Source organism: Eleginops maclovinus, chromosome 21 (assembly GCF_036324505.1).
Source record: "Eleginops maclovinus isolate JMC-PN-2008 ecotype Puerto Natales chromosome 21, JC_Emac_rtc_rv5, whole genome shotgun sequence".
Taxonomy (NCBI): domain Eukaryota; kingdom Metazoa; phylum Chordata; class Actinopteri; order Perciformes; family Eleginopidae; genus Eleginops; species Eleginops maclovinus.
This window is the reverse complement of record NC_086369.1, coordinates 14,973,049-14,997,724: the sequence shown is the minus strand read 5'-3', so window position 1 is coordinate 14,997,724 and position 24,676 is coordinate 14,973,049. Positions and strand designations below refer to the sequence as shown.

At 40.0% G+C, this 24,676-nt stretch overlaps 1 protein-coding gene across 1 annotated transcript; it reads left to right on the top strand.

The window, feature by feature from the left end:
* The first annotated feature begins 8,165 nt into the window (after positions 1-8,165).
* On the top strand, positions 8,166-23,160 carry bmi1a (bmi1 polycomb ring finger oncogene 1a). Its single transcript, XM_063874062.1, has 19 exons — positions 8,166-8,383; positions 9,097-9,208; positions 10,200-10,263; positions 10,364-10,398; positions 11,114-11,174; positions 11,256-11,312; positions 11,418-11,471; positions 12,074-12,129; positions 13,340-13,365; positions 13,749-13,799; positions 17,107-17,241; positions 17,468-17,564; positions 17,978-18,033; positions 18,581-18,628; positions 19,104-19,212; positions 20,202-20,247; positions 20,521-20,619; positions 20,774-20,854; positions 22,055-23,160. Exons 1-19 carry the CDS (start codon positions 8,245-8,247, stop codon positions 22,394-22,396), a joined length of 1,668 nt encoding a protein of 555 aa, XP_063730132.1. The 5' UTR covers positions 8,166-8,244; the 3' UTR covers positions 22,397-23,160.
* The last annotated feature ends 1,516 nt before the right edge of the window (positions 23,161-24,676 follow it).

Genomic DNA, 24,676 nt, shown 5'->3' with positions numbered 1-24,676 from the left:
CTACAAAACTAGCCTTGAGAGCGGTGAGAGGAAAACTAATCTAATTATTAATGCTTGATCTATGATATAATGTGAACTGTTTCTTCCTTACTAACACCACTCTGCACTGCCTGCAAAATACACACACACACACACACACACACACACACACACACACACACACACACACACACACACACACACACACACACACACACACACACACACACACACACACAGAAACAAACAGTCAACCTGTGGGAGCTGAGGAGGGGAGGGGGAGCCAGCAGATTTTTCTGGCAACATGTCAGCTGAGACTGTAACCTTTGTAACCACAAAGTTCAATTACTCACTTAGCTCACTTTGATCCATAGCTCTGCCTCTGATTGAGGCTCTAACATGTGGACTGACTAAAATGAGCCTTCAGCAGGTCTGAATAAACCATTCAACAACAACTCACACAGTGGTGGCTTGTCTGATGGGCTCAACATAAGGAAAATGAAGCCTACTACTTTCAAACCAACAGAAAAACTGTGATTAACTGCAGTGGTTTTACAATGCTACAAAACAGATGTGAACTCGGGTTGACTAATGTTGGGTTATAGGGCATTTATATAACACAGACACAATACAACAAGGCTCTTTAGTTGGGTTTAAGTTACGCAGAGCAGAAAGTGTTCAACGATAAAAGTCCACCACAGCCTGCCGCCTTCAGGCAGCAGTGGGCTATCTATGGCGGGTCCACCGTGAAAATATGTCCGTAAAGCATCGTGTTTAATTCCTTTTAAACACTGTAAACAGCTTTTGTGAAAGACATATAATTACTAAAATAGTCTCTCGGTTTAAGACGTGTTCGGTGCGGGGTTGCTGTGCCGGGGAGCCGAGCAGAACACATGCGGAAATGGAGCTGCATTCAGCGGCTGCAGGGGAGCAGCAGCCGGCAGGAAGCTGCTTTTCACCGGCAGAGAGGAGGAGGAACAGCTGCTGCTCCGGGAAACACCGGCACCTCGGTATTAACGTACCATAAAACTCAGCATATGGGCCTAACGCTATTTTTAAAAATTACATTGAAAATACATGATGAATACAGATGTGTATTCCAGCCGTATTAAATGTTTCATCCACAAAATATCTTCAAATTAAATTGTATTTTTATTATTTGAGAAAGCTAAAAAAGCGACTGAGATTTCTGTGCATTTCTGATCAAAATGAATCATTATAAAAATACAAAATATGGTCTATAATTATACGTTATTTTATCATACATCTGTGACACAAGATACATATTCATGAGACTAATTAGTTGGCCAATTATATTTTAGGCATAGCCCGTGTGTGTTATCCTTTATTAGTGGATGAGCCTTTGGTGCATTAGAATATAATATTGAATATTTTCATATATTTTTAAATATGCACTTGCAGTGCTGCCCATATAAAAGGTGAACAGCAGGTTAAAGACTGTAAGCCCTGTTATTGAATCAGGTGATATTTGCATTTAATATCCCTCCGCCTCACATCGGCCTCCCATATTGTAACTGTGACAGACAGGTTTAAAGGGGGGGGGGGGGCTGTAATTACAATCACGATGAACCCCCCAAAAGCTCTTATTGTCAGAGTACACACACACACACACACACACACACACACACACACACACACACACACACACACACACACACACACACACACACACACACACACACACGTCTATAGAAGGCTTATTTTAGGTTATGGATGTATACATCTGTACGTGACAAACCCAAGGAGCCTCGTCCACATTTTGGGATTTAACCAGTGACGGGAGCGCGCACCAACTCATAATATGGTGGTGAATTAGAGCGGGCATGCGCACTGGTAGAGGTGAATGTTATCCATGCAAATTTCCATATATGTCCTGTCACAAGGGAGACCCCTCTCTCCTCCCCCCCTTACACACACACACACACACACACACACACACACACACACACACACACACACACACACACACACACACACACACACACACACACACACACACACACAGCCTCCCCCTCTCTCTCCCTCCTTTCTTTGTTCCCTCTCTTAGAGAAACCACACTGCCACCCAGCGGCCAATGAGGCGCGTGACCGTGCGCGCGTCCTCTTTGTTAGCCCCAACCACCATGCATTTCCATCGAAAGGTATTAAAAAAGCCGTTGGCACTTTTACAATCACACATTTCACAATTATACTCATGGACCATCACGTTTTTCACACTTTGCTTTGCAGGATTTGGCTTGCCTCTGCTGGAGTGTCCTTGAGCAAGACACTGACCCCATGCTGACCTCTGGGGACCGGAGTGTGGGGGGGGGGGGGTTGTCTTCCTCATATTGTCATCATCCGTGCTTCTTTCACCACCATATCTGACGGATTACACATCAGAATGATTCAATAAAGAGGAGAATATATGTTCTGCAGGACGATGATTTAATTAGCTCCATATATAACCACGTTAATGAGGTACTTAACAGGGAGACAGTAATTACAGATTCTATATGGCTCTTTTTTCTGCAGGGCATCCTCCCCTGTCTGCGCATTTAAGTGCGATTAATCAATCATATTGTTAATTCACCGGTGATAATCTGCTGATAGGCTTCCTATATTTCTTATTTATGTCTTTATCGTGGTTCAGAGTGATTTGTGCGACAGTTCAAATGAAGCTATTCGCCAAATAAAAAGCACAAGTGAGAAAAAGTCAGGAAGTATGATGATTAGTGTTAAAATAATAAATAATTTAAGCGTTATAAAAGCAGCAGGCAGTGCATCAGGGGGAGGGGATGGGTGGGGTTTTTTCCCAACAGGGGGCAGAATCACTCTGCAAAAAAATCTCTTTTTCTCCAACACATGTGCATATACACACACTTACACACACAGCACTCAGGCGTTGCTTTAGGATCTGTTGTTTTTATCTGCAAGCAATTTTCACCTCCTGCCAGCTGCCTTAAAAATTACCTTTAAACAGCCAACTCCTAGCCCAGCGTGTGGGCTGTTTGTTTGTTCAACAAATAACTCTTGAACCAGATCAGAGGAGTGTAGAGGGTTTATAATCTGTTTTAGCAAATTAAGCTGAAATTACTTTTAAAACGCGGTTTGAACAGACGATGCTTGGCAAAGTGAAAAAAGGCCCGTTTCTTTCTCCAGGGAGCTTCAATAAGTTCTCCTCTGCTTACTGTTAGTGCTTGTGTTTTAAGCTAATAACCAGATATGAATCACGGTGAATGTAGTGGTTATTCCTCCTCGGGGCCTCATTGTTACATGGAGGTCCTGACCCCGGAGCCGGTAGCTTGGGAGATGTGGTTTCATGCTCCTCCATGCTTAATTACGTTTTAATTATGGTCTGGATGTATGGAGCTTATACATATTAGCATGCATTGTGGCATAAGGCAAATGCAAAGGCTGAAAAATATTTAGTCAAGCTGCTTTTATTTTTTCTCTCACGTTGTTATGCAACCCAAAAATATATTTTGCCAACGATTTTTTTTGTCGTTTTTTTTATGTAGATCGACCAAAACATGCTTCACAAATTCTATTTTCCCCTGACCAAATCTAAAAGCTGCTACAGTAGAAAATAAAAGTGGTTTGAAAACGTTTGTAGTTTAGTTAGGCTACACATCACAAAGGCAGTCATTTATATTAACCGGATAATAGGTGGATTTATTGGAATGATTTTAAACTCATGTATTACTTTAGCACATTTTAGATATACGTGCTGCTTAGGTTATGTTTTAAACGTCAACATTTCAGACTAAACGTTGTTATGCCTGTGATATTTGCGTATTTACGCAGCGTATTTGGCTGGAGCATTCATATAGCATACGTTTTAGAAGTGAAGGACTGTTTTTAATTTTTCTGCCAAAACATCCATTCACAGCTTTATAGGAACTGTATTAAGGCAACCATTAAAACACCCGTTTCGTAATTTACGTTATCTGCAAATGAGCGTAAAATGCGTGGGAGAAAGTCTTAAAATAAACAGATGCATACACGGATGATACCGTGTGCTACAGGCAGAAAAGGTCATGGTAAAAGCGTGAATCGTTGGATTAGAGAGTCTTGAATCAGGCAAACAAATTATAGGTTTCTTTATTTCCTACATCAAAACGTTTGTTTGACTAGGAGTGAATTTACATATCCCAATTGCACACTGTAGATGATAGCAGTCAGATGAGCTGAGGAGCTGAACTATTAAAAAACAGGTTTACACAATAATCAAATGTTACCACTCACGATATCAGACTGAGAGTTAGTGGTTTTCGTCGTCTATTTTGGAGATGATTTAACATGAAGATCCTGTGTAAGTGTAAAGTGAGCACATAGGTCGGGTCACACTGTAGAAATCACTTCGCAATTAAGAATTTAATTTAGTGTATTTCCTCTAATCTGTATGACAACATATAATAAAGGTTAAGGTGGTGACCCCCGAGGTCTGAATGCATATAGCTCGTTGTAAATGTTAGAGAGTAATGTCATGCAACAGTGCAGACTTATATAATTACATTTAAATAGGTTTGTTGTTTATAGCTGTGAGACATTTAGGTTTCACGTTGCCGGCATCTATCCAGACGGCAAAAATCCCCAGAGCTGTAAAGAATGGAAAACAAGCCACCGACAACAGAAACAGCCTTGACTGTCAGTCCAACTGACAGATGGTCAGATTTTACGCACATCTCACAGATAGCACACTTTTCAGATATGCATTAGTTATATTTGGAAAAATTAAAAACATGCCAAGAACAAGAACGGTAGAAGTGGGACAGTCAGTTCGTGTCTTATGGGGCTTTAACCCTTGATGCTTATAAATAAATAAATACAATTAATTATATTGATAAGAACTTTGAAAGGTGAAAACTATCTGCTACTCTATCTGTTTTATAATGTGCTATTGAAAATATGTTCCATTGTTGTTGAAAAAGCACACATTTTCCAAGGTCATGTTTCTGCAGAGCCCTCTTAAAGGGGATGTTTCAGTGTGTCATTGTCAGCGTGTAGAAACAGTCAGTGGCGGGAAATAAAACTTAGACCAAAGTGATTCTTCCTCTGCATGTAAGGATTAACCTGAACACAATCAAACTGAATGTAATATATATTTTAATAGGGAAACAGATCAGCGTGCGTTTATATTGTATTGAAACGCAACTTTTTAGAACCCCCCTCAGTCAGCAGAGGCTGTCCAACATCATTTTACCTGTAAACAAAAGCGTTTTATGAATTAAAGTTCAAGTTAATTTCACTAAATTCCCAACAACTCAAACGCTGTTAACTTTTATTAAAATATCCGGCAACTTCAGACAGACAGGACACCTTTTGTGTCTTGTTTTGAAAGCTTTCATATGTCAAGAGACTGATAGGGAAAACCATCTTTGAACAATTCAGGGATGGTTCTACTTTTTTGCAGTAGGCAGGATATGTTATAGCATACATGAAGTACAAAATGTGCACATGCAGTGGCAAAGTGGCTTTTATTGTGATATCAGAATAGGACTTCCTTGGAGCATCATATTAATAAAAACAAAAGTGCTGTTCAGTTTTTTGTTGAATACAGTAGACTGGGAGGAGGGTGACGATGAAAGGACACGGCAGAACAGGAGGTTACTGTTTCTATAAAGTTAGAAATTACATCGGCACTTGTTCGATTTCTATAAGTGAAACACAGTTTTATTTTGAAGGAATTGTTAAAACGCTGCATAATGTATGAGGCTGAAGGATTCCACGGCAGAATGTGCTCATGAATAATGTTGCAGATCTGTTTTGACATTAGGTTTATGGAGCAGTTATACTCTGAAGAAAAAATCTGATTATGTAAAAGGACGTGGGGGATGCACAGCTGGAGAGTCACGTCTTACAGCAGAGAGGGAGTGAAGGGAAGTCTATCTATTTCACAACCCGACCTGCAGCCGGGGTGGACTTTGGACAAAGCGCAGAGTCAGAGGTCAGCGCGAGACTGCAGCGCGTGTGGCCGGGACAGAGACTGCAGCTCCTCACTAATGAACGACCTCACTTAAAGGGAATGGAGCAATCTGAAATTATGGTTTATAAAATTGGTGCATATACAAAAGGCAACGTTTAAAAACAATATATCGTTTGTCCTGCAAGAGTTAAACCTCTGCTGCTGGAGGAAGCCTGCTCTTACCAAACGTGACATCACTATCTTTACACTAATGGCTGATGGTCGTAACAATGTTTAATTATAGATCCACGCAGGTGTGGGAACTACCTTAAGAGTATGCAAGTTAATTATATAAATTAGTTAAGGTAGTGCAAAACATCAGTCTCAGAGGGGGCTTTTGTAAGGAACTGCTTATAGGAAAGAATAACTTGTTTCCATGGAGCAACAATGTGCCCATACATGCACTATTGTGTATGACATTAGTTAAATGATTTTGTAGTTTTGTCCAAACTTAGCAGCAGAGTGAAGAAAAGTGAAGTCAGCAACAAAGTGTACTGATGTAGTAACGCTAAAAATATATGTTACAAGTTCACTTTGAGTAGAATAAAACTTGATACCTACAGGACAAGCGTTACAACAGAAGACAGTCAAAACAATCCATTCAAAGTAACTCAGAATAGAGTACATGCATTTAGAGAACAAATAGGTCTTCAGTTGTTATTTAAAACACCCTAAAGAAAGAGTTCAAACACATACATGCAGCATAATTACAGAAAATAACAGTTGAGTTTTTTTGCAAAAGAGAGTTTCCTTTCTTCTTAGTGTGTTGTCCCGAGGTCTAGACTGCAGAACTGATTACATGTTTTCACCTGACATAATGGAAATGTAAAAGTGACCTCCTCTGCTCACTAACAGAGTCCCCCATATTGAAAACATCAGCATATACAGATAATTAATATGGAGAACTATGTCAACATGATGACCAAGTGAACAGGTTTGTTAGGCACTAGCTGCAGCGAGGCCACAGAGACAATGATTTAGAGATTTAAAGGGAATGTGCTGCCTTCACTTCATAAAAATATGCATTGGAAGTTAAAAGTATTTATGCATCCACATCTCAACAATTTCCCTCTGGTTGTTCTCATATTTAACCGGGGGAGTCTATAACACTATGCTGTTTTCTACTTTTCTTTATGAGAAGAGTATTGAGTTCAACTGAAAGTGGTAAAGCCATTTGTTAAAGATAGACAATGATCTTGAAATTAAACTGTAAAGAGGCAGGTGTTTACTTCTCCTACACAAGCAGGATGTTGGATGCAGAGTGTTTGTACACAACTCTAACTTTCTAATTGTAAATCACTTAGTTCCACTTCATCTGCATCTCCTGTGACTCAACAGAAAGCCACTGAGTGTCCCCAGTGTATTCTTGGCTATGAGTAACAGAAATTGATAATGCACTATAGAGCTAACTGTACAAACAGATATGTGTATGAGTACTTGTAGGGGTTTACATTACATTTACATTAAACAGGTACAGATTACAGAAGATTTCAGTGTAACATACTTTACTTAACAGTTGTAATACCGAATAGTAGACATAGAGTAAAGTCAAAATGTCCACACGTGTCACACATACAGAACATTGAAATACCGTTTCCTGCAGTCCCACAGTGTGAATATAAACACGACCACATAACATAAAAAGATGAGATGAGATAAGGCCTAGAAAAAAAAGGGGAGTAAGGGCCTAGATAAGGGGTGTACAAAAAACTAAGTAATATATAGAAAGAGCTGCATTCAATATTTATCTCAAGGCAAAGTTGGCTTCCAAATGATTAGCATAAAAACAACATCAAAAGTAGTCATCCTGCTCAATGTAAAGAATAATACTGTATTATTGAATTGTGATTAAAGATGGTCCTCCCTTTAATGCTGCAGCTTGCAGAAGAGCTTATATTTCTACTTTTTGATAAGTACAAAATCTGTGAATAAAACATCTATTATGATGTCAGTTTTTATTATATTTTTTATAATTCATCTCTATTTTAAAAGTGGCCTAAATAACATCATTTAAGAATTGTATTGCAGTGAAAAGTAAAGTAAAAGTGGTAGTAGAAGGAAATGGAAATGCCCAAGATAAATACCCCCCACCTGCAGAGACATTGCTCTCAGTCTGTGGAGCACTATCAGGAAACACCGCATGAAAACCATCACACAACCTCACAAATGACCAATCCCCCCCGAGAAATACTGCTCCAAAACCCTCTCCTGGTCGACCCCCAGAGATTTCGCACCGTGCTGCTCCACCACACGCTGATCAGCTGATCCGTCACGTGGTGTAGCTCAGCCTTTTGCAAAATGGAGTTGTGTGAGTCTGTCCAGAGAGGACTGCAGCAGCTAGCGGATCCCTCCGTCTTCAGCCCAAGCAGCTACCGGGAGCTGCTGGAGGTGTGTTACCGTAGCCTGCTCTCCTCTCAAGCGGACCCCGGAGCCCTCGGTGAGCTGCCGCCTTCTGTGGAGCTTTTGTCCCCGCCGCTGCTTCCGGTTTCACCCGGAGCAGAGGAGCTACCTCGGTTTTCGGGTTTATTCGGCTCAGATGCATGCTGCGAGTTGTTTGTTATTTTAGCCTACATATTTAATGTATGTAATGAGAGGACATCAGCCAGGCTTACGCTCTTCATAGTGATGCCTGCTGATGCCTGCTTTATATTCTGCCACACAATCCCTTTGTCATTCACACTGCTCTACCCGACATGTTAGAAACACCGTGTTAGACTATTTCAATCAACATTAGTCAAAACTGATGATGGCGACACATCCGATTGTTAACAGCCCATAGCAGGTCTTTACATTTCTAAATCTAAATGATGCAAAATGACAGCAGACTTGCATGCAATACAGCTCCTCCTTTGTCATGGATGCTGCTTCGCTTGTTTTCTCCATGTTTTGTCCAACTTCTGCAGCATTCCGACTCTTTATAATGGCAGAATTATATAGAAAGTGCAATGTTCACCATGCAATCAAACAAAGGACCCCTGGCTGATGCAGCTGAGGGGCCCATTCACATGCAAATCATGATTGATTTCCATTCTGCACGTCAATCTGGAGAGTATGGATCGCACATGTAGCCCAGGTCCTTTTATAGGAGTTAAACGCGTCTGCTGTGTCCATGGTGAATATATAAAGTCCTCACAGTGTGTTTTGTTACAGATCAGCCCGAGCTGAAGCAGGTGGAGCAGATCTCTCTGAAGCAGAGTCACACTGCAGCCACCACCTTCATCCTGGAGGCGGTCAAACAAAACGCAGACAAGTCAACCATAAGGTAAGAGGTAAAGCGACATCCGACAGAGGAAGCTTCCTGTAACTGCTATAACCACCACGTGCTAAAAATACATTCATTAGTAGTTGGTCTATGGCTACAAGTGTGCTCACATCACTGTGTGACAGGAAAAAGTGTATGTGCTCCATAAAGATTCTTATAGTTTCTTAACAAAGGGGCCATATCTGCTGATTGCATCTCCCTCAGGTCTCTGCAAGATTAGCAATACATGGAATTAATGAAGAATATCAAATATTCTCCTATTAACTTAAAGGGAAATATAGTAAACTATATACTAAATAAAAAAAGGCTGCAAAGCAATTTGATTTACATTAGGTCATAGTGTTATTTAAAAAAGAGTTAATTATTCATGTCTTCTGAATTTGCATATGTGGGATGTCCTGTGCTTTTTAAAAATACAATTGTTAGTTTTCAAGGAAATTTCAAGTTTTACTGAGCAGCAAATGGATACAAATCTTAAGAAATGTGTGGTTATTATATCCATTTTTCTGCAATTTACTATTGGCGTAACATTAAGCGTTTCAGTGATTAAAACACCCATATGTCTAATTCCGAACACCCAAAGGAGTAAACAGATTTTAATCATCATCAGGGATTTATGTTCAGGAAGATAATGTGTGTCAAACAAACAAGCACCTATATATATATAATATATATATATAATATATATATAATATACAGCTCAAGAATATTTAAAACTTTTAGGGAAGTATTTTCATTATTTGGTTTTCTTTTTTTACTCCCTTTTGGGCTTTCTCGTAGTTCTCCGTGTTCTGAAACTGCATTTTTACTGTGACTGTAAACCTTTTGGAGCATGGGGACTTTAACATTTAACTGAGGGCTGGTGTATTTGTTCTCCTGCTTTTTTTAGGAAGGATAAACATGTGGTGAAGTTATATTGCCGGTGTCCAAAAATGTGAAACTTTAGCTATTTTAAAGTAGAAAGTAATAAAGTGTTGCTTGGTTTTTGCAGCTCCTGCCTTGAAGAGCTCACATTCAGTGCAGAGAGAATAGACATGTTCTATAATGCACATCAGGTGACCGTTCAAACCATATTACATATTTAAAATAGATCATGTTGTCTTGTGTCTGTAGTTGATTTGCCAATAACTCATTCATGCTTGATTTGTTTTACAGAAACATAAAAAAGAGCTGGAGCATCTGTTAGCGAGGTAAGTCTGTGGTGCTGTCAGGTGGAGATGATATTTGTGATTATTTGTTTGTTTTGTTGTCCAGACTGAACATGTATCCAGGATTAAACTGGATCATGATATTTTTTTGTAGGTATTAAAATAAAAAATTGCAGAACTTTACAAACTTTGTCATGATGGTTCACAGAGGACCACAACTTCAACTCCACGTCACTAACGATGATTAATGACAGATGTGGGGGAAATGCACGGATCGACACAAGAAAGTATCCGAGATGAAATGGTTTTGATGCAGTCTCAAAAAACTGGCAAAGTTGTCATATTATAAAAGGAAGAGTAAGAAAGTTGTTGCTTCAGCCCAGTGAGGAGCAAAGAGGGCCAAACGGGACATGGAGTGATTAATTGCAATGTAAATGTTTTATAGCCCTCTTTAAACAAACGCTCTTTGTGAAAGAGGCGCATTGTCTGCAAACGGATCCGAGAACAGTTGCAGAGAAATGGTCATTTTATGGGGGGGAAAAAAAACAGGGAAAGTTTTTGCATCTCAAAAAAAGTATGACGCAAAAAACAATGAAACGGAGGCAAAGACTTCCAAATTGCTATTTGTAAAATACTTTTAAAAAATGATGTCACCAATAATGCTCACACCAGATGCATTTTCAGAGCAAAGTTCAGCTTTTTCTCTTTTACTTTAAACATAATTTATATCAAAGTATTTTCTGTCGCTCTCCTCTAGCATAGGAAGGTGTCCCCGTCATATTAACGATGTCACGTGGCGTCTACAATACCACGTGAAGGTACATGAAACACTATCTCGAGCACATCTTTTTTTCACGCACAATTTCTTGTTCCCAACTAAAATGTTTTTATTCCAACAGAACAATCAGGTCGATAAAGTCAACGAGCCTTTCTACTGCATTTCCCTGAACACTGAAGTAAGACTAACACTTGTTGTGCAGAGCCTTCACTGTCCTTGATGTGTTCGTGTTCGGTGCGTGTCTGTGCGTAAAACAGCAAATGTGTTTGTTTCCTTTTGTCAGAATGAAGGATCCTCGGAAGATATAAACTTCACATGCACAGTGGAGCAGCTGCAGGTATAGAGGAAGAGTTTATTTCCTGTCCCTGTTATTCGAGAATTACACCGTGTTGCAGATGCATTTTAAATATGCACAACATTCAGCGTGAGAAAAACAGAAGTGAAAGTCACCTCGCTGAGCTCGTTGCAATTTTCCTCCTCAGTCAGGACACCTTCCAAAGAGAATTCATGTTAAATTGGATCATGTCTGCGCGTTCAAAATAACTGATTTTTCTGCAGGTCAAATGCTTGCTGGAGCAGAAGTACAGACCCCGATAGATGCATTAAGTTCATAAAATAATATGGACATAATGCCTGACGCTTTAATGAGGTCATTAAGTTCCAGTGGGACCTTGTTCTGTTTGTGCAAAGTGAGAGCTGATCACTATTTAAATCATGTGTGCAGCAATATTCACGATGCAACAATATTTGGTGAATTTAATTCGGACATCCAGTCCAAATAATTCAGGGACAAGTCGGAAGGAGTCAGAAAATCTGAACGCATATTTTCACTTCTTATTTTTATCTATTAAAATTCAGAGCGTAAATGCTACTTTTTAAATATAATTTAGAGTATCGTCGTCGGACATGCTCTTATTGAAAATGATTGCCTGTTTGCAGGATTTGGTGGGGAAGCTGAAGGACGCTGCTAAGAGTGTGGAGAAAGCCAGTCAGATGTGATGCCGGTGTCCAGTTTCCTGGCATGTTTCTGCGCCACAAAGCACTGAACCTCAGCAGCTTCCAGCGCCACCGCTTTCCTCTTTGTAGCTTCTTTTGTATACCTGACATTGACAAGCCGTGTATGCATGCGAGACAATTATCATTCCAACGTTTGCGTTTCAAATAAAACTGAAAAGAAAATATGAAATCCACCTTGTGATTTAAACAATGTCCCGTCTTAATGTGCTATAACTGGTCCCCACTGTCTGCAGAACTATTTTATTTATTGCGAAATGTTTTGAATAAATAAAGTTGATTGCAATGTCGTTTAGATTTTATGTCCTTGAGACTTAGAATATGGAGCAAATAAAGTATATTCCACTACCCTGATAGGATTTTGGACATATTTTCATGACGGCAGATCATTTTTCCTGCAGCTACTGCGCTTTTTCTGGAGGACTCGGACTAGCCTACTGGGAGTTATTTTGAAAAGACAAACATAAATCTTTGACTTTTATTTTCTTTTTCCTGCACTGCTCTGTAAGAATGTCGCTCCCCTTTTAGACTTTCTTAATCTTCTACATCCACCTCACAGCTGACAGTTCAAAGCCCCTCAGCTGAAGCTCCACAGCAGCTCATGTTCCATAAACATCCGAGATGCCTTCATTTTCTGCGGCGCTGGTTGAGGGATAAAGACTCCAATTCATCACGTGGAAGTTGCGGCGCATTTTTTCGCAGATGTCGGGACAGCCTGTGACAAAGGTTTGACACCAGAGCCATTAGTCGCATGGACGTGTTTTAACCAAGTGCGTGGGTCTTTTAAAGGCACGATGAAAAGAGATTAATAAAGTGACTGCCTGCTGCTCCAATGGTGAGCAGATTGAGGCATTTTGAAGTCGACATGAACGTGCAATGCGTGCGGTTATTTTTAACATCAGGGCACACCATAGCCTACTTATAGACGCCTCTAATCTTAGTGCCATTTAAAAGAAGCAGAGCCTTTTAGGAGTGTGCCCTTCTGAGGTAAAAGTACACGAACTGATTCATGTTTGTTATGTGTTATTTTAAATCATGCGTCATAGAAACACCAAAATACTACAACAGTTTTTGCGCACTAGTGTGTTTTCAGCATAAGTTACGCACACACAGTTTATAACTTAATTGGATTAAAGACTATTTATAAATACATGCATGTGTTTTCTGTGTTTTAATAATATGTGTATGCAGGCTGGGAGACACGGCGTACACCGACAGTAATTCCTAGGCACCCTTAAGCAACGAGACCACGTGACCAAAGCGGGGCGGTCGAACTACAAGCCATTTTGGGGACGGTGTCAGTTTCCACAGAGCACACACACACACTGCTGCTGCATTTTTACTGGGGGGTGAAGCGGATATTTTGGAGGCAAAGTTATCGGTGCTGGAGTGGAAACCTTCCCGAGCCGGAGCTGCAGAACTGGGTTGTGTTGGAGCCTCGGATAGGATACGCTCTCAGCGCACAGGCGGTGAGGAAAGGTTTTATTCGCACATCTGAAATGCGCTCCGGTCCGCCGTGCGCTCTCCGCCACTGACAGCGTCTGCAGCTTCAAGATGGCGGCTCGGCTCCTATTCATTTGCTGCTGATCTGCCTCCCAACTTTCATTGTCTATTCGCCCGAAGACCAACCGATCCCCAGCCGAGCATCCAGGTACGTCTTATTCGATATCGTGTCTAACTAACGGGGGCAGCAGGAGAGGTTTGGCTCGGTGCTTTTGTGTTTTTTCTACGTACCGATCCAGCGGTGGATGTGGAGCTTTCAGCTGCAGCGATCACCGACGTGGAGCTCCGTGTGTCTGCGCAACACTTTTCTGCAAAACATGTTCCCTGCTCGGGCAAAAATGCGATTTGTGATCCACGGAGACCCTGTGTAGCATAACCTTCTTATCAGTAATGTGTCTGTATGAGTTGATATCGGCTGGGATTTGCTTTGGTGCCTTTGGATTTAATGTAAAGTGGAAGATCTCCGGCGATCCAGCCTGTGTTGGCTGAGATGTGAACAACAGCAAGTGCTCCAAACGCTGCTTCTGCGCTTTTATTTCCATACAGCTGCTTTATTTTATAGAGTTAGGATGTTTGTGGGGTTGGGAATCCGATGCTGTTTTTTTTTTGGCTGTGTTTGTCTAAATGTTGGATTTATTAACTTAACTTGGATTGCTCCCATAGACGTGACCTGGAGGCTCACAATTTCCACTGTGCATAAATGTTTCATAACGGCTCCTTGGTAAACACTGGATCATCGTTAAACATGCACTGTGGATGTTTGTGTTTAGATGTATGGTTTCTATAATTTAGAAAGATGGTTGGGATTTGGGGGAAATTAAAAAGAAAAGTGGCGACACCTCGGCCAGGATACAAAGGCTGGTGTGTCTCGCTGCCAACGCTTTGGTTGTTTCTCTATTATTTAAAACATGTTATTGTCAGCATTGGGTATTTGTTTGTTGACATGTAAGGTTATTATGGATTTCCATGTTTTCACGGTGATACGGCTAAATATTTAAGTTGGTGTTGTGTCTGAATCTGGAGCTACAGGACAGGCACACAGCAGCATCTGCCTCTTGGGGGATACAAAATTATCATTTTACTCATGAAGCTGTTGGGCACCCTCTGTGTGCTTAATGGGTTAAAATTAATGTATTTTCCCCCAGCTGGGTTGACCACCTCACAGGTCTGGAAATATGTTATCATAGCCTCTCAGACTGGATGGTTTCCAGTGTGTGCTGAGAAACATTTAAACCACCAAACTCAGAATTATTGAAAAAGTTTCATGTGGTCATTTAGGAATCCCCAATTAATTATTTCTAGATTTTCTGTATTGACTGACAGTGAGCATGAGTTCTTGGTATTTCCCATTGCCGACTTTAATTGGGTTATTTCCAGCCGCTGTTGATTTATGTGTAAGGGGAACCTTTACAAGAGGAGCTGCCGCTCGTTTTTGGACAAATGAAGCTTTGGGTCATTGCGAGAAGCGAGGGGAAATCTGCTCATTTGTTGCCGAGAGAATTAAAGATTTAGCTGCGATTCAGAATTTCTGACTGTGTTATCAAAACAGGCTCAATAATTACACCTATCCATCCAGAGAACAAAGCATGTGTGATGCATGAGCTCCATATTCATGCACGGTCAGTGTATTCTGACTTGTTTTAGTCTTTGGTTCTGCAGCGGGATTTGAGGGATGATTGACTTGTAGTTTTATACAGTGCAGCTCCCTCAGCACAGAGGGAGAGCAGTTGTCCAAACACACGTCAATCGATTAATAGTGCAACAGGGTCCTTGCATGCATGTAGACATAATCCATCATGATCCATGTGTGGAGTCCGAGTCGCTCTCCAAACTGAGGTTCTGCTGCGGGAGAGGTGGGGTGAGCATTGAAAGCAGCCGGGACTCGGGCACGGTGCCGGCTGTGTCTCCATAAAGTAACAGTGTGGGACAGGCTGGCTGTCATCCAAACACAGCCACCTCCTCTTATAGACTTTTAACGACTTTAAATGACAGCTCGTATCATTATGCCTCAGTTGTATTAATACGCATCGATTTGGATCATTGTTGTCCAACCTTACAAGATACATTTACAGCATGGCTATGGCTAATTACTGGATACAATGACCATACAATCCTCTGGCACTAGATTCACGGTTTGAGTTTGTGCTGTTTGTCTTCACCGGGCTTGTAAAGTCCAATGCCAATATGCACAAAGTGTAAGCATAAGCAGTGTTGATGTAAATAAAGGGTTTGTGTGTTATTCAGTGGCTAATGGCGCAGATTAAATAAGTATGATCCAGTGTGTGCAGTAACTTCAGTGTCTGCTGCCTGCATGTCTGCTGCTGATCGCGCACACAACAAGAGAAACGGCGCAAAGCGAACCACAATAACCCGAGATTCTCCACCTATTGGGCGCAGACGGCTCCATATGGTGCAAAAAGGTTTGCGGATCTCATGTTGTCGCGTACTGTGCTTTTATTTACTCCCTTTTCCAAGGAAACCCCGCAGCCCGTTGAACCGACTCGGGTATTTTTTTTCCTCCACAAAATGGCAGCCGTGCAGTCGGCAGCCTGGCAGTCCAGTGTGTGTGTGTGTGTGTGTGTGCGTGTGTGCGGGGGGACGGGGAGCTCCGGTCCCTCTCTCCCAACCGCGGCTCTGCACACCGGCAGCTCTCCGTTGTTTTGGTTGCACAACCTGTCTGGTTCTGGTCCCTGGCGAGCTCACATGAGGGCTTGAAAAAGCTAAAGGAGTTGCCATAGAAACGCTCAGGTTTCCCCACAAAGCCCGTGTGGCACACCTGACGCAGTGAATGAGAGTCTCTTATCACCCCCACCCTACCCTCACCCATTCTCACCCCGGGGCGCAACAGTACAGAACATTATTTTCCTACATATTTTATTCGGATACACATCCATTTCAGCGGGGGACGCACCCCCCATTCATTGTGCAGGGTTGCTTACATTTGTATTTAATCTTTCCTTTGCGTGCATTCAAATGAAAAACTACAATTCTGATTTAGTCATAATTAAATCCCGCATTTGACATCAGATTATCCAACACATCCGATTTAGCAGAATGCGTCCACATTGAGGAGATGATGTCTCTCTTTTTCGCTTTGAAACACTTTGGTCAGAGCTTGTGTTTTTTGTGCACGTGTTCCTCTGATGTCGCCATGTTGATTTAAAACGAAGTGCACGAGAGGATGGAGGCTCCATCGATCTCTCCACGGAGGAGATTGATTTATGATTATTCCCTGCGCCTCGGTCAGGTGACTGTGCTGCTGCTGCCTATCAATCTGCCACCGGGCTCCTTCCCCTTTGCTTATTATTGGATTAGCATAAAAGATGATGTTGTTTTAACGCAGTCAAACAAACAGCAGCCCTTTTTCCAAATGGCACAGAAACCTGCAGCCCTCTGATGTCTCTGCGGCCATGCATGCTCTGTTTTGACTTGTTTTCTCTTTCTTCTTCTTGCAGGATTGTTGTTACTCTCCCTCATCATGCATCGAACCACCAGGATAAAGATTACGGAGCTCAACCCTCACCTCATGTGTGTGCTGTGCGGGGGATACTTCATAGACGCCACCACCATCATTGAATGTCTCCACTCATGTGAGCAAACTGAATAATTGCTACTCTTTCATTTTATGATGTTAAAGAGTTGTGCACGCTCATGTGAGAATTTGTTGCAGCAAGTTAACCTATAGGAGTCTCTCTTGCATGTTTTTCTATGCACAAACATTTGGATTTGAAATCATGCTGCAGATTATATTCCTCCAGGATATCCTTTCAGATATCTGATCTTGACAGTTTCTCTTCCCTTTTTGATGGTTTTCAGTTTGCAAGATGTGCATTGTACGTTACCTGGAAACCAGCAAATACTGTCCCATCTGTGATGTACAAGTGCATAAAACCAAGCCTCTGCTCAACATCAGGTGAGAACTGTGGGTTTGGATTTTTTTATGCAGAGAAATCTTTTCTAAGATGGGTTGAATATTATTCTAATATAAATATTTGTTTTCCTGTATTGTTAACGTTAGGCAGCTGTGACATTGAACACAGTCTTTGTCCCCTCTGTGGTTTCCCCCTTTGTTTCCCCAATGAACAGCTGATCAGTGATTGGCTAGAAACCTGTCTGTTGTATATCTCTGTGTTTCAGTGCAAGACACAAGTACTTATGAGCGTATACATTAAAGCGTTTGAAAGCATCCTTTGCAGTGATCTGTGTTTTTCTTCAGATGATTAATGAAATTGAATTCACCCATCTTTATATTTGTTGTTTCTAGTTTTAACTATTGAGTACTGCAGTTTCTAGAGGACTTGACTGAAGTTTCTTTCCTCTCTTTAGATCAGACAAAACTCTACAGGACATCGTGTACAAGCTGGTGCCCGGCCTCTTCAAAAGTAAGTTGGACCATTTTCAGTTTCTATACTGTGTTCACTTTCCTTCTGACTCGCATTATCCAGCTTTCTTTTCATCAACTGTTTAATTCATAGACGGCACACACTTACTGCTTCTGCAAAATAAAAAGTGAAATAATAAGAAGCATCAATTCTAATCAGTTCAGCCCCCAAGAAGTTACACACATTTATATTTAAATTCCATTTCCCATGTTTTTCTGTTTATAATCTGAAATGTGCTTTGTCTGCTGAGCTGAGATCAGATCTTGTTTGCTGCTTTTGTTTCGTGGTGTTCTGTATGCGCTGTTTGATCTCACCTCAAAATAGGTCAGACAAAACTCCGTTGTGTTTTATTTAATGTCACACATTTAATATGATATTGGGGGAACGTACGGCACGGTTTTATGCACAGGCTATAAAAATGTTCCCAAATGTTGGTGATTGTTCCATCCGTTTCCTATTTTGATGTCATTTATCCCATTGTGTATTAAGGACTAGATTTATATGTGTTCATCAGACTTGTAATTGCTTGTATTTTTGATCTCCTCAGATGAAATGAAGAGGAGAAGAGACTTTTACTCGGAGCATCCGGTCGACGGTGAGTCTTTTACATTTGTTTAGTTTTCTTGTAGTCACCACGGGGAAGAGAGAAGCACAATTCTTAAAGAATGGTTCCCGCTGGTCCTAAAATCCTTGAAATACTGAACATTTCATGGGAGAACTGTAGGCCTTGAAAGTTTTTGAAAATGGACGAAAAGAAACACAAGTTGTGTTTTTTTTGCGCAAATTACAGCTTGAAGTTATTTAGATATTTTTTCTGTGAGCTTCTGTAAAGCCTGCTAGTTCTTATTTTAAAATGCTCTTTGTTTTAACAGTAATTAACCTTGACTTGTGTGTCGAAATATGCCATGTTTTGACTTGAATATGTGTAAATGTCCTATAATTTGACGTTTAAAAAGCTGTGGAAACCCTGAAGTTTCGGACTCTCATGAGGTTTTTCATTGCAGTTCAACAGTCCAACTATATTTGTTTTTTATCTTTGTTTGTTTGTGTGTGTGTGTGTTGTTCTGCAGTGTCTAATGGATCTAATGAGGATCGTGGAGAGGTGGCCGACGAGGATAAGAGAATAATCACAGATGATGAGATCATCAGCCTCTCCATCGAGTTCTTCAATCACAGCAGGTGGGCTTTGTTTTCTGGTTCCTACCAAAAAATATTGGGTCACATTTTTATGCCCTTGTTCTTGTGAAAGGCACACACTTGCATATTTAATTCAGAAATGTTGTGATTATATAACATCATACGTGCCTCATTTACATGTTTGAACCGATCTTGTTTAGATTTGGGAGGGGATTTTTCCCAGATAAAATACTGCATTTTAGGAAAGCAGATCCAACCTGACTGTTTCTGGACCATTGAATACTGTCCTGCATCAGAAAGCTCAAGGTCTTAGTTTGAGTTTTCTTACTATTGTCCAACACAATAGTAATCAAGGGCCAAACAGAGCTGCAATGATTAGCCAGCTAATGAGTTTGTAGATCAACAGAAAAATAATCTGAGCTGTTTTGATAATTGATTAATCACTCAATCATATTTTCTTAGCCTCTTTAAAATGAAGATGTTCTTTGCTTTATTTCATATTTGAATAAATACTTTAAGATACTGTGAAATATGTTTTTATTTTCTGACCAGTTGATTAATGGATAACTAAAACAGTTGCATGTTCAGCCCTACTGCCAAACCAGTCACATTGTCCTCCACACACGTTTTCTTCAGGTTAAGGATTTGGCTTTTTTCCAATAATACTTTTTGGATATCTCTTGCATATGGACTTTTTTTTGTGGATGTAAGCAATTGATAGAAGTGTAATGGGTTTCTTAATTTAATTATTTCATGATGTTTTTTTAAATGCTCCATTCATTTGATGTGTTTAAGGTTGGCTGACATAAGGAAAAAACTGTTAATGCCAAATATAGTTTTAAGGGGGAAAAAAGCAATGATGTGCACTTTTAGTCCAACTGTAGATTAAAACAATCATTTTTACACTTTGTATTTGCTGTTATTCACTGCTTATAATCCAATGTCTTTATTGCATGCAGGGTTTGATGTTGGCACATGAATGGTATCACAGAGCTGCACACTCTTAATATGTTCTCTGTTATTCCTTGCAGACTGGGAGGAGCAGTGGAAGACAAACAGAGTAAAGATCAGAATATGGTAATTTACTTCTCTTCACTGCCAGCATTATTTGACGCTAGCAAAATAAAGATCGACACACCACAGACTCCTTTTTAAAGAAGCACTCATGAGTAATAATGTGTCCCCTCTGTTGTGAAATGTGACACATTATACAAACATGGTTTCCTCTTGATAAAAAGCTTCAATGTCTCTGTGCAGCAAATCCATTTCCTGCTTTTAAGGTGGACCAGACTCAATACACTTGTGTACAAATGTATTGTCCTTTGTGTTGATTGTGAAATATTTCCACAGGTGGCTAACAAGAGGTACCTGCAGTGTCCGGCAGCCATGACAGTCATGCACCTGAGGAAGTTCCTGCGCAGCAAAATGGACATCCCAAACGCCTACCAGGTCTTCAATTAAACCCTGATTAGTTATTATTTGACTAACCATTTAAACTACTTTAATTATCAATCTGTCGATCCGGGGGATTCGTTGTATTATAATTCCTATTTAAAAAATATGACCTAAATGCACTGCTTTTATATTTTGGTTTTTCCTCTAGGTTGAAGTCATGTATGAAGACGAACCTCTGAAGGATTACTACACGTTAATGGATATAGCATATATCTATACTTGGAGAAGGGTAAGAGATTTGGGACAAAATAAACTTGATTTCTGTTGGTTTATTTACCTTTGTTTTATTTTTCCTGTTGTGTGATATGTTATTAGTAAATAATTGTCACATAAATATAAGTATGATCACGTTTTATCAGCTGGGGAATGCGTTCCAACAACTTGTAATCTGTTTACAAAATACAATGTTAAATTACAGCAAGAAAAAATATAGATTAGATTTTTAGTAATTAATACATTTCAGATCTGACCTTTTTTTAATAGATTTTTTACCTCATATTAGCAAAACAGTAGGGCAGACACTATTGTGGTTAATTTAACATATATTTGTACTGTCATTGTTTTTCAGTCTTAAAGTACAGACTGTATGATAGCTGAGGAAAGATCCAGCACAGTTAATGTAACTTACATTTCCAAAATGTTAATTTGGCTCTTAGGCCAAAATGTAGGTTATTTTCCAAAGAATGGAACAACATTTTTTTTACTGCAATTGCGTTTTAATTTAATGTTACTAAGAAATGGAGATGTCCTTCAATCTGCCCTTTCAAATATATTTGGGATGTTTTTATGTTGTTAGTTTTTTTTATTGTAATATTTGGAATCAGGCCTACGGAGTTCTTACCTTGGTGATGCATGTAGAGTTTTTGGGGCACTGAAACGAATGCATTATCATTTATTTAGATTAGGTTTTTGGAAGATGCTCATTTTGAGTTAAATTGATCTAAGATCAGTCTAAGTGAGGAACTACATAATATTTGTTTTTGCACTGGTCAATTCAGGGATTTGGGGATGTTTTGGTACAATAAAAAGACAAAAGAAAACACCTACAATTCACATTTAGTATTTTATTTTTCGTGGTTTATTAACGTGTGTGGATTTATCCTTAATGCATGTTTACATGTTAACTTTAGTTGGCATGAATTTAGAAACGTGTAACGTACTTAATCTGAGTTATCAACTGGGGAAGTTTCATGGTACATTTTTAAGATTCAGATAAAGAATAGATAACAAAAAAGGTTATTTATATCATGCATTTGGTTAAATAAAAACAGAGACCTGTCTTAATGTGAATAATCAACAAGAGAAGTTTCCCTTCTATCCAAAGTGTCTCTGAAGGCTGGATCAGAACCTCACACTTTAGTTTAGGTCAGTCCCTTTTTGGATTTTATTTTCCTGTTTCATTTTGTGTGTTCTCCTTCCTCCCACACAGAATGGCCCCTTGCCGCTGAAGTACAGAGTCCGACCCAACTGCAAGAAGATGAAGGTGAGCCACGCGCAGCAGGAGGGCCAGAACAGCGCCAGCAGATCCGGTCCGGAGAGCGACTCCGCCAGCGACAAAGCCGGGAGTCCCTCTGGAGCTCCGTCCACCTCCTCCTCGCTGCCGAGCCCAGGAACACCTGCGCAGTCCCCGCATCCGCAGCTCCCCGTTAACGGAACCCCGACGGCTGCCCCTCCGACCCCCAGCCGGTCCTTCACGCAGTTCGGCGGCGGCAGCAGCAGCACCAAGCCCCGGAAAGTGACCCTGAACGGATCCGCCACCTCCTCCGGATGACGCGTAGTCCCGCCGTGTAGACCTCTCCCTCTCCATGTGTTGTTCTAAATATTATGGCATCATGTAAACGTAGTGGAATCAGAGACATTTCAAAATAAAAGAAAGAGGAGGATGGAAGGCGTTGGGAATGTTTTTTAAAAGCAGGTTTTGATGTTGAAAGAAGAGGATTTGGAGAGAAGCATTTATCCGATGTTAAAGCTACATCTTTATTTTACAGAATCGACTGAAGATGGACTTTTATATTTTCTTTTACTCGTGTCTATCATGATTGTTTCATGTCTGTTGGGATATTTTGAAACTGTCAGGTTAAACATGCATGATAACTTTTCCTTTGTGTAATGAAAGAGGAGTCTGCCTGTTCAACCCTCAAACTCTCATTTGACGTTTTTTTTTTGAGTTGTTGCATCGCTCTGAGGTTTGTCCGGGATGCTTTGAGGGAAGCAAATCTTTAAATTGCCTTTTAATAAAAAACGGTTTCTTGTAGCTGCAGTGGATCAGACTGCGTTAACAAGCTATAAGCAGTTTTTAGAGAATCCACATGTAAATAGAAACAAAAAGCATATTTAATCAGCGATAATGTTATTCTCATTCCCCCTTTGTTCTGGGAATGACTTGGACTCCTGTTCAGCTCCATTTCATTCAACGACAGATGTTTTGATGTCCCCTGTGTTTTCCGTATTTGTATCGCTCGATTGTATGGACAACTTATTGTATTGTTACTGTTGCACAGTATAAAACATCTAAATAAAACATTTTACACTTAAGAGCTCCGTGGGTTTTCTCTTCTTTGGTGGAGGATCATCTGTCTGTGGTGTTTTGCATTAACAAAAAGGCGCCAGATGTCTGTGTGAATGAGATAACTCGGTTAAAGAGGCTGACCCGGGATACAATCTGAATACATTTAATGAAGATTGAAGCCTTTTGGATTGTTTTGTATGGATGATTATCACGTGTAATTGCATTTACTGCACTGAAATGCAGCAAACAGTTTTATTTTAAAACGCATTTATTATTTAAGATTACTCAATTTAATTTCAGTTTATTTTCCAATAATGCTGCTTGATTAAAATATATATGTGTAGCATTATTATACGTGCTAAAAGTATGATACGATATATTTGATTTGTATTTCATATTTATTAATTTATAAAACATTTTCGATTTTTTCTAAATTGAAAACAGAATACCATAACATAATAAACAGCTGCGTTTTTTTGTTTCCTAGCTTTCCAATTAATCTAAAATATTAAAGTGTATTAAATATTAAAGTAAACCAGGCGGGCAGCAGGGCTTCCAATACTTATAAACGAAAGGAGGAAAACGATCACAGAAATCAGACACGTTAAAAAAACCTGCGGTGTTTGGAGAAACGAAAAATAAAGAAATGCTCTTTGTGCACAACACCGAAATGTTATTCTAATTCTATGTTTTAATTTATCCCTCCGGAGAAAACACAATGACCTCAAACGGAATCGACGCATTAACATCATCTCTGATCCGATCCCAAACTAAAAGCATAGTGATCATATGACAATGAAATAATATTGTGCTTCTTTCAGTAAGCCTCTCAGTGGTAGAGCACGATGCCCACCATTATGAATTACGCTGCGTTAAAGGAAGCCGATTTTAATTCATACATTTGTATTTGTTTTTGCCAATTACACATAATGTTGTCCTTGCGTTATTATTTATTTACCCATAGACCTGCTTTTTTCGTTCTTTGGGTGTGACAGAACATCAACAAATAAGCTGAATAATTTTTAACAGCTTAGATTTAAATCAGTCTACCTTTTAATATAGCCTGTCATATTGCTGTGGTATATGTTGGCAGGTCAGGTTGTACACATCTACAGAAAGAAGCATATCAACTATGAAACTGCAAGTCCTGCCAATCTTATGGGATACTTTAAGGCAGTGACCATAATAATAAAGACAATGATAACATGCATTGATGTTCATGAGTCAAATGTATTTTATAATATTTGAGTCATTTAGAGTCAGAGCAAATTCCCTAATTTGAGGTAATTTCTCCGGTATTTTACGGTCTATTAAACACACGTCTGAATCGCTTAACAATTAAATTCCTCTCAAATATAAAATGAGCTTGCTCGTTTAACTGTGGACAGCCAAATGCCGCTTCTATTCCACGCTCCCGTGTGCCTTTGAATAACTGGTGAAAGTAATGTTGTAGTTCAGCGGAAACCAAGGAAACACCACGCACACTCTGCACGTTTTTAAGAGGGGGAGAAATCTTGTCAGTAGACGATCTTTGGCACAGCA